This window comes from Sinocyclocheilus rhinocerous, unplaced genomic scaffold, assembly GCF_001515625.1.
Source record: "Sinocyclocheilus rhinocerous isolate Xijiao unplaced genomic scaffold, SAMN03320098_v1.1 scaffold75, whole genome shotgun sequence".
Taxonomy (NCBI): domain Eukaryota; kingdom Metazoa; phylum Chordata; class Actinopteri; order Cypriniformes; family Cyprinidae; genus Sinocyclocheilus; species Sinocyclocheilus rhinocerous.
Genome location: NW_015632455.1, coordinates 980,614 through 990,932, shown reverse-complemented (window position 1 = coordinate 990,932; position 10,319 = coordinate 980,614). Strand labels below are relative to the sequence as shown.

Sequence of the window (10,319 nt, the reverse complement as noted above, 5' to 3'; positions counted from 1 at the left end):
TAAACAAAATAATGTGGGTTTGGAACATGTATGTAAATAAATATTTTATGTGAATATTTTATTAATACTTTATTAAATTATCTCTCGCTCTATGTATATATGTAAAAAATAACATGATTAAAATATTTTTACACAGTTAACGCACTGGCCCCGCCCCCAGACCTGTACGTCATCTTACATTTCATATAGTTCACTATTGACAAATATGATGCTCATAAGTGCAGTTATGCCCTAAAATAAAAGATATCGAGGCAAAAAATGCCCCTGTATGAGTTTTTGTCTCATATTTATAATCATACGATAAGCGATATCACACGAGCAAAAAGAGCAGTATTACACGAGTGGTGATTTTGTCCCGAATATTACGAGTTTAAATGTGATTTTATACAACAGTTCAGTAAATAAGAAGTTGATATTGTGTTATATTTTAAACACAATGTGTTTTTGCTCAATTTTGCAGAGAATATATTAGCTTTAAAGCCATAGCAGAACTGTTGTGCTTCTGTGAGCAACACAGCGGTGATTAGTTTCTGAACGAATCATGTGAATCAATGATTCAAAGGCTCATTCATAGAGAGCCGTTTACTTCATTCCTGAATGAATCAGCCGTTTGAACGAATCGAATGAATGAATGACTCATAAAGACACTTTCCGCCACCTGCTGGCAGATTTAGCTTCTTATTTAGAGTATCATTTCATACAAAAAAAATCAAATTAAAAATAAAAACATTAAATTTAAATTCTGTCATCATTTACTGACCCTCATGATGTTTCAAACCTTTCTTTTGTGGAACATAAAAGAAGGTATTTTGAAGACTGTTGGTAACAAAGTTTTGGTTACCAATGACTTTCATTGTATGAACAAAAAATACTGAGATGTTTTATTAAATTATATTCTTATATGTTCCATAGTTTACGTTAGGTCGTTGTAGCCTAAATGTTTATGAGTAATACATTTTATGTTGAATCAAATAAAACATTTCTTTCTAAAGCTACAATTTGTAATGTCTACTTGATACTTTCTCATTTAACACAAAAATAGCTTTAAATAATCTTTTGTGGTTATTTTCACAGTCAAATTTATTTTGTGATTACTTAGATTATGAATTATATATTTATATGTATATGTATATATAATGTACATTTTAATAACATAAATGACTACTTTAACATTTACACAGTACAATGTTTATGTGTTATGTGTTTTTATGCTTATCAGAGTACCACATCATTAGCTTAGTAGTACGAGGATAGCAAAATCCATAATTTATTCATTTATTTTAATTAACTGGTTCATTTGCCTGAAATTAATCATAAAACTTTGCAGTACTTCAAGTACTGTTGGCTCTTTGGTGATAAATCGCTTATGACGTTCATCATTTATAAGTTGCTTTGGCACCTTAAATGAGTAAAATAATAATTAAATAGAAATAAATAGAAATAATGATCGAAATAAATATAATAGAAGTAAATAAATGGACGATATACTGCGTTTCTTTTAAATTATTATTAAAAGTGACAGACCTCGGTTTGGTATTTACTAGATACATACGGTTCTATATGGTTGTATAGAAACTTCAGCTCAAACTCATAAGTGAAATGTATCAGTGGACGTCCCATCTTGGTCAGACTTACCGTCGTCGTGGAAGCAGCCGGCGGGACAGGTCTCCACACAGGTGCTCTCCTTCGAGTAGAAGTAAAGCCCTCTCCGGCAGGAGCGGCACTCGTTCGGCCCACGAGCCACACACTTCTCACAGCCTCGGTGACAGCGGCGACATCTGCGGGCCTCTCCGTCCTCAAAATAACCCAGCGGACAGTGACTTACACACGTCCTGTGAGGGGGACAAGAAGAAAAGCAGCATCAATCTGTTTGACAATGAGGAACACAAAAAAGACTTAATTCAACTAGGGTTGTAACGATGTACCGGTATGACGGTTTATCGCGGTTTGAACGTGCACGGTTATCATACCGAAAACATTTGCATATCTACGGTTTAAAAAAAAAAAAAAGAATGAAAAAAAATCTCACCAACGCACATGCAACGTATTTCCGCTCGGCTGCTTCACTCTGCATTCACTCGGCTGCTTACACGCACGTGCAGCGGAGAAAATGACAAGAGACAGAGATTATATCTCATCTCCATCCCCGCCGAAAAAAAGTTAATATCTGCAGTATGGGAATACTTCGGATTTTTAAAAAAACGAACGCGGGGTTATCCTTGAGGACGGATCCAATTTGCAAAAAATGTGGATGCAAAGTGGCTACAAAAGCAGGCAATACATCCAACATCTTCGCTCATATTCGCGGACACCATCCCTCTGTGCAGATGAAGGTGTGTCGCATTAATAACAAGTTATAAGTTAAAGTCACCATGAAATCAAAATAGAAAATTCTTATTTTTTAATGGAATACTGTAGTGTTTATTATAAATAATTTATCCGTGCACTTCATTATTTCATTTTTTTTTTTTAATTCATGTGCCCTCGTAATCTTTAATCAAAAACGTTAACCTCCCCTCCCCCTCAAAACGACTCATCTTCTCTTCCGGTCACGAGCTATGGTGCAAGGGCGAAGCTAGTGACTGAGGGGTAAACTCTGGGATAAACGACGGGGGGGAAAGCTGAAGCTGATGCTTCTTCACTTTATAGCACACACACCAGTCATGAGGGAGTACGTTACCCCTAAACATTGAAAAGACATGTTTTGTGCCATTGATCGTCGTCGTCGTCATCCTTAATAAATGAAACATTTATTCATGCTTGGGTGTCGGCTGTGAATCCAGTGGAGAGAAATCCCCCACCACTAACTGCAAACTGGCATTCAGATCTGCCTTCGTTTTGTTAGCAACGCCCCAGCTTTCAACGATCCAATCAATTCCCGAAGGACAAAATCAAGTCCAGCCCTCTCATTTCAGATGCCGTTTCATTTGGATATACGTCACAGTAGAGAAGAAAAGACAATCGCAACTTCCGTTTCATGCCGACTTTAAGGCCGTATGATTTCCGTGAAGCAGAGAGAATCCCGTTGCAGTCGTGAACATGGAATTTACAGTATAACGAGGATGTCACATAAAACGCGTAATCGGATGGATGGATAAATCGAAAGTAGTTATGATATGTGTCTGTGAATATTAAAGCGCAAAGAGACTGCTATATGAATAATCTGCTTGTTTCTGCATGTCTCTGAGTGGCGCCGTTTTATATGCCTTCTTTCTTTGCGTGCACATTTGCGGCGGGATTATGCAAATATTTCCACATAGTGGGGGTAGATATGTGGGGTGTGTTAGAACGAGCCGTTTTAGGGGGGCGTGGCAGAGTCTTAACTTTGATAAAGAATATCTCTTTGGTTTTGAGACTTTAGTCTTTGCAACTTCAGGGATCTTATCTATGCACAATCAGCTTGTAACACTCCAAAGAGAAAGGAAAACTTGAAATCGCATCATATGACCCCTTTAATATTTTGAATATGTGCAATAACCTTACATTTATTTGTTACCACCTACATCCAAGTACATCCCTGCATCTCATTCTATTCCTATTCTATCATCTACAGCACAACTGTACATACAATTTATTTTATTTTTCTATTTTTGTCTATTTATATTTATATTTATGTATGTGTATTTTTTTAATTCTCATCTTACTTTTTATTGTCTGTGTGTTGTTGTTGTCTCCGTGTACTGGAAAGCTTTTTAGTGACACTAAAACAAATTCCTTGTATGTGCAAACATACTTGGCAATAAAGCTCTTTCTGATTCTCATTCTGATTAGTTTGTATATTTTTAATTAGAATTTTAAAGGGGCCATGAACTGCCTTTGTTTTTTATTTTGTACTGTTCTCTGAGGTCCACTTATAATGTTATTAAGATTTTTACATCAAAAAACATCATAATTTAGAAGTAATAGGCTATTTTCGGTCCTGTTTTTGACCCCCCTCATCAGATTGCTGTGATTGGCTAACAGTTGTGTATGTTTGACAGCCTACATTCCTCATAGATGGACGCTGCTGTGATTTAGGTCAAAAACACATAAGTATCTAAATACATATAAAACGATCTGTAAGAAGAGACAAAGCAATAGTGACCACGTAATAAAAGCAGTTACTCACACTTGTGTGTTGTGACATTACTGTCGGATCCAATACACTCGGCACAGCATCGTCTTTTAGTTAGTTTCAATCTTTTTGAAAATCCTGTGTCGAAGTGCACAAAGGACCGAGTTCTTACTTTTATAATACAATGACCTCTTGTATGTGAAAAGATCAAGGGAATTTTGGTATCTCAGTTCATGACCCCTTTAAAGTACTTTTTGTGTAATTCTGTCATTTGTATACATTTTCTCTTTTGTATACATACATTTTTTTTAAATATGTCTATAGTTTTTATTAATTTTTATTTGAGTTTTAGTTTTCAAGTTAAACTAAATGAAAATAAGAAATATGATCTTGGCAAGTAGCTGAAATAATATAAGTGTCAGTGTTTTTGTAATATTTTATTTTAATTCAGTTTATTTTGTCTGAAGTAACTTTTTAGGCAACTATAACAAAAAAAAAAAACACTAATTGTATCTTATTATTTTACCCAATTTAGTTTAGGGACATTTACTTAAGTAAGTTCAGATCATTTTAATAGGCAGTTTAGATATTTAATAATTTTAAGAGGGTAACAGTGTTATTATTCGATACTATAATAGTTTTTATTAAAATTTTGAATTCGTTTTTTATATTTTCAGTTTTTTATTATTGTAATTTTTTAAGACATTTATAATGATTTCTATTTCAAATACATCCTGTTTTTAAACTTTCTATTTATCAATAAATCATGAAAAAATTATGTTTACTCAAAAATAGCAAAACATAAACTGTTTTCAGTATTGATGATATTAAGATAATGTTTCTTGAGCAGCAAATCAGCATATTCGACTGATTTCTGAAGATCATGTGACACTGAAGACTGGAGGAATGATGCTGAAAATTCAGCTTTGATCACAGGAATAAATTACATTTTAAAGTATATTACAATAGAGAACGGCTATTTTAAATCATAATAATATTTCACTGTTTTTACTGTATTTTTGATCAAATAAATGCAGCTTTGGTGAACATAAGATTAAAAAATTAAAAAAATTCTCACCGACCCCAAACTTTTGAACTTGTCTAGGTATTACTGTGAGTACCATTATATTCCTCCTCTTCCTCCTCTTCATGCTCAGGGGCTCCTGGCACAGAATCTGGGTTTTTCAGCTCCTTGCCTGCTGTGGGAACCTCCAGCATCCTGGAGCGCGAGAGCTGGGAACACTGGGATTGGTAGGGGTGCTCAGCCGTGCCGTGAAGGATTAGTGTCCACTCCTTCAGCTTACCTGACAGAGAAGAGAGAGCAGGAGACCAAGCCATTAGGAGGGACAAAGAAAGTTCTGTTATGCATTGCAATGAATCACATCGATCCTGACGAGACAGAGGACAGGACGACTTTAATCTGCAGCGGGGCTCAAAGAAGGTTCGCATTAAACAAAAATGTAATTCATTCAAGAAAGCAACACACCTGATGGAAGTACATGAACGCAAATAATTGCAAATATCCATCTAGGTCTGCTTATGAGAATTCACTTTAATTAGGATGCGGACTTAGAAATCAGCTGCCTGCGTAGAAAGCAAGCTATATTACTAGGCTTTAAGAACACAGCCAATGTAATATGTGAAATGTTTTATTGGTTCCTTCTGTGCCAAACATAATGCTTAAAAGTAAAGCTACAATTACAACGTGTAGTCCTGAGAGCCAAAGCGATTTCCAAAATGAAATAAAATAAATTAATTAAATTAAAAATACTTGAAAATTCTAAAAATGAAACAAAATAAAATAGAATTCTATTAAAAACAATACAAATGTCGGCGCCGAACCCGCCCCCCCTCTTTCTTTCCCACTTCGCTTCCTGTCATATCTGATCTGTCCTATCACAATAAAGGCAAAAATGCCAAAAATAAATCTTAAAAAAAACCAAAAACAAATACAAAATAAAATAAAATGAAATATATAAAAAATGAGATATAAAATAAAAATATTTTTGAATTAAATAAAAAAAATAGTACATATTAAAATAAAATAAAAATATATAAAAATACTATATAGATAAAAATGAGCAAAACAAATGAAAATAAGAAATATGATCTTGGCAAGTAGCTGAAATAATATAAGTGTCAGTGTTTTTGTAATATTTTATTTTAATTCAGTTTATTTTGTCTGAAGTAACTTTTTAGGCAACTATAACAAAAAAAAAAAACACTAATTGTATCTTATTATTTTACCCAATTTAGTTTAGGGACATTTACTTAAGTAAGTTCAGATCATTTTAATAGGCAGTTTAGATATTTAATAATTTTAAGAGGGTAACAGTGTTATTATTCGATACTATAATAGTTTTTATTAAAATTTTGAATTCGTTTTTTATATTTTCAGTTTTTTATTATTGTAATTTTTTGTCAGTTTTAACATTTTTAAATACGTCTATATAGTTTGTATTAATTTATTATTATTTCAGTTTTAGTTATTTTTGTACATCAAGTTAAACAAAATTAATTTAATTTAATTTCAAAAATATTTTACTGCAAGTAATGAAAATGTTTTTTTTATTTTTTATAGTTTTAGTTTTAGTTAACTACAATAATCCTACGAGCGTTCCTACAATGTCCTACAAATCCTACGATTTCCACTCTCTTTAGATATAATTTCTGTCTTTCTATGTGATGTCTTTACCTGCCGGTCTTGAGGCTGCCCAGACTGAAGTGAATGCAGTTGAGGCAGTGATCGGCGTCTGCTCCGTCGCAGCCCTGATCTCCACATTCAGGATGACACGGACCTGAAATACAGTCACAAACCAGCAGCTCCAGCAATCTCATCCACAGATGTAGTAGATAATATTACATTCGGTCATTTAACAGATGCTTTTATTCAAAGCGACTTACGAATGAGGAACATAAGAAGCAAGTCCCCACAGAGTATTCAACAATATTCATAGTATGCAATGCCAGGTTTATTAGAACAATAAATCTCATATAGAGGATCTTTTGTGGACTAGGAATCGTTCATTTTATCACAAAAGACAAAAGCACATTAAAGCAGAGAAATTATTTCCACGTTTTTGTGGAAAAATAACATATATCTTGTGTATGTTTATGTTTCAGTCGTTTACATGGTTGCCAGTTTAAAGATATTATTAATCTCACACTATCAACAAGCAACAAGTACCATCATATTTATATATGATGCATAATAATATCATCATACTATTTATTAAATATAAGTAATGTTTTTGAATCTTTTTTGAAGCAATCAATTTTGCTCCAGTATTAATGCAGTAGCAAATATGTTTTTTAAAGCTGTTATTTTTTTTTTTTTTTAAGCTGTTATATATTTAAAAATGTTTAAAGCTTATATTTGTTTGGCTTTTATTTTTAACATGAATTTCCTTTTTAGACCAATAATAAACAAAATGTTCAGAATACATCACCTGTCCCTTGTGCATGTTTTTCCTTATTTAACTGCATTTTAAAAGAGTTTAAAATGAATTTTTATATATACACTACCATTCGAAAGTTTGGGGTTTTGATTTTGTTTTTAATAAAATAAGCATTTTTATTTTTAGATGGACGCATTAAATTGATCAAAAGTAACAGTAAAGATAATTGCATAGTTACAAAAGATTTCTATTTCATATATATTCAAATAGTAAACAGTTGTACAATTGTAGTAATATTTCACTGTTTTTACTGCATTTTTGATCAAATAAATGCAGGCTTAGTGAGCATAAGATTAAAAAACAAACAATTCTGAACTTGTCTAGGCATTACTGCGAGTACCGTTATATTCCTCCTCTTCCTCCTCTTCATGCTCAGGGGCTCCTGGCACAGAATCTGAGTTTTTCAGCTCCTTGCCTGCTGTGGGAATCTCCAGCATCCTGGAGCGCGAGTGCTGGGAACCCTGGGATTGGTAGGGGTGCTCAGCCGTGCCGTGAAGGATTAGTGTCCACTCCTTCAGCTTACCTGACAGAGAAGAAAGAGCAGGAGACCAAGCCATTAGGAGGGACAAAGAAAGTTCTGTTATGCATTGCAATGAATCACATCGATCCTGACGAGACAGAGGACAGGACGACTTTAATCTGCAGCGGGGCTCAAAATAAAAAAATTTATATATTATAAAATAAAATAGAATTAATTTTAATTCATTCATTCAAGATAATTATAAAAAAATAAATAGAAAATAATAATCAAATAAATTAATCAAATAAAAATATGAAAAATAATAATAACAATAAAATAAAAAGTACTATTTTTTAAACAAGTTGGGAAGGGTGAAAGTATTTCACATGCGGCACAATCGTACGAAACAACATAAAACAGAGTGAAAGCAAACTAGTACTGAAGGGGCAATCAAATTCAGCTTCATATTTGAGCAAAAAAAGCAGGTGTGTAAACAATACTAGAATTAGGCTCCAAATTTGGGAATAGAGTTAGATGTTTTAGGATTATACTGTGTTTAGACTGGACATGACTGGCATCACAGCACACTGACTTATGTTGTCTGATGCTCATGTTGGTCTGAACCTCATCCCTCCGTTCCTTACCCAACACCTCAGGGTTACGCAGCTGAGACGGCGAGTCTGAAATCTCCAGCGTCCACGTGCCCTCCGCTCTCTCCCCCCAGCAATGAACCGTCATGAACTCCCAGTTCCTGAAGCCCTCGTTGGAGTTATCAAACAATCTGGAAGACAGAAGAAACAGAGGTCAACGCTTCAGAGAGTATAATGAAAATAAGGAGATAAGACAACACAAAGTCATCTGATACACTGCATCACTGCTCATTATTCACAGTGAAGATCCCTCAAAAAGATCTGAACCTCCTCAATAATGGATGAAATAAACTAAAGTGCAAACAAAAGAGTGAAACTTTAGTAGCAAACTAAAGTGATATTCAAATAAGGAAAAAAAGAGAAAAACACAAATAAACAACAGAACCATATATACATAATTCATATTGACATATTTGTGACCCTGGAGCACAAAACCAGTCTTAAGTCGCTGGGGTATATTTGTAGCAATAGTCAAAAATACATTGTATGGGTCAGAATTATCGATTTTTCTTTTATGCCAAAAATCATTAGGATATTAAGTAAAGATCATGTTCCATGAAGATATTTTGTAAATTTCCTACTTTAAATATATCAAAACTTCAGTTTTGATTAGTAATATGCATTAAGAACTTCATTTGGACAACTTTAAAGGCGATTTTCTCAATATTTTGATTTTTTTTGCACCCTCAGATTCCAGATATTGTATCTCAGCCAAATATTGCCCTATCCTAACAAACCATACATCAATGGAAATCTTATTTATTCAGCTTTCAGATGATGTATAAATCTCAATTTCGAAAAATTGACACTTATGACTGGTTTTGTGCTCCAGGGTCACATATTTGATTTGTAGAGCATTAACAATACAGATTTTCCTAAAAAAACAAAAACACTTTTAAAACATTTTTACAGGCAGTTCTCACTTAAACCTTCACAACCAACTGCACCAAATTATTGTGTATAAAACAACAAAAGAGCAATTAACAAAATAAATGCATAACAGTTTCCATCTGCGATTATTTCTGTAACCTTAATTCCAGTAACCGTCATTGCATCACCTACAGCAGTAACCGAAAAATGACTAAAACCTTTATTTAGGTTAACGTCGTTGGTGTACGGGACACAGCCCCTTCGTGAAAAACTCGTAACGTGGCTTAATGTTCTAAAACAACAACCATGGAAAATCAATTTTCTCTCACATTTCACTTGTCATAAACACTGTACTTCTAACACAATGGCCCCGTAATCATAGTGGATATTTTAACACTTAACTTGGCTTTTGCATTAAGACATTGATATTAAAAGATCAAACTGAATATGAAGTTTTACGTTAAGCGTTTACCTCCCACTGTAAAAAGTGGTAACGTGCAATTGTTATGTTAAAAAGCTATTTCTACCTGTTCTTACCCTCCCTTTAATTTAGTTTTGCCTCCACGTTCACAGACAAAATATTTATTCCCACAGAGATTTCAGTCTGATTAAAAAGCGATATCAAAATCAATACATTATTTTGCACATAAGCATACATAAGCATTCGGTTCCGGTCATTTGTGATTCTTACTGCTACTTTTGAGCAGCATGAACTCACTCTAAGCATCAGGCATCAACAAAAGTGCAGCTCTCCCCCTCTGCGCCCTCAGACCACTAGCGCTCGCTTTGAACTGAACACATACTGATAAAAACCCCCCCCCCCCTCG

General features: G+C 33.8%; 1 protein-coding gene across 2 annotated transcripts in view; it reads right to left on the bottom strand.

The window, feature by feature from the left end:
• LOC107742302 (proprotein convertase subtilisin/kexin type 6-like) overlaps positions 1 to 10,319 on the bottom strand; it is a 111,400-nt gene that overhangs the window by 21,386 nt on the left and 79,695 nt on the right. For both annotated transcript variants that reach the window (XM_016555220.1, XM_016555221.1), the window contains 4 exons: positions 8,617 to 8,753; positions 7,853 to 8,035; positions 6,750 to 6,852; positions 1,636 to 1,832 (listed from right to left, as the gene is read on the bottom strand). In XM_016555220.1, coding sequence (XP_016410706.1) covers positions 1,636 to 1,832; positions 6,750 to 6,852; positions 7,853 to 8,035; positions 8,617 to 8,753 — 620 coding nt within the window. The remainder of the gene's footprint in view (positions 1 to 1,635; positions 1,833 to 6,749; positions 6,853 to 7,852; positions 8,036 to 8,616; positions 8,754 to 10,319) is intronic.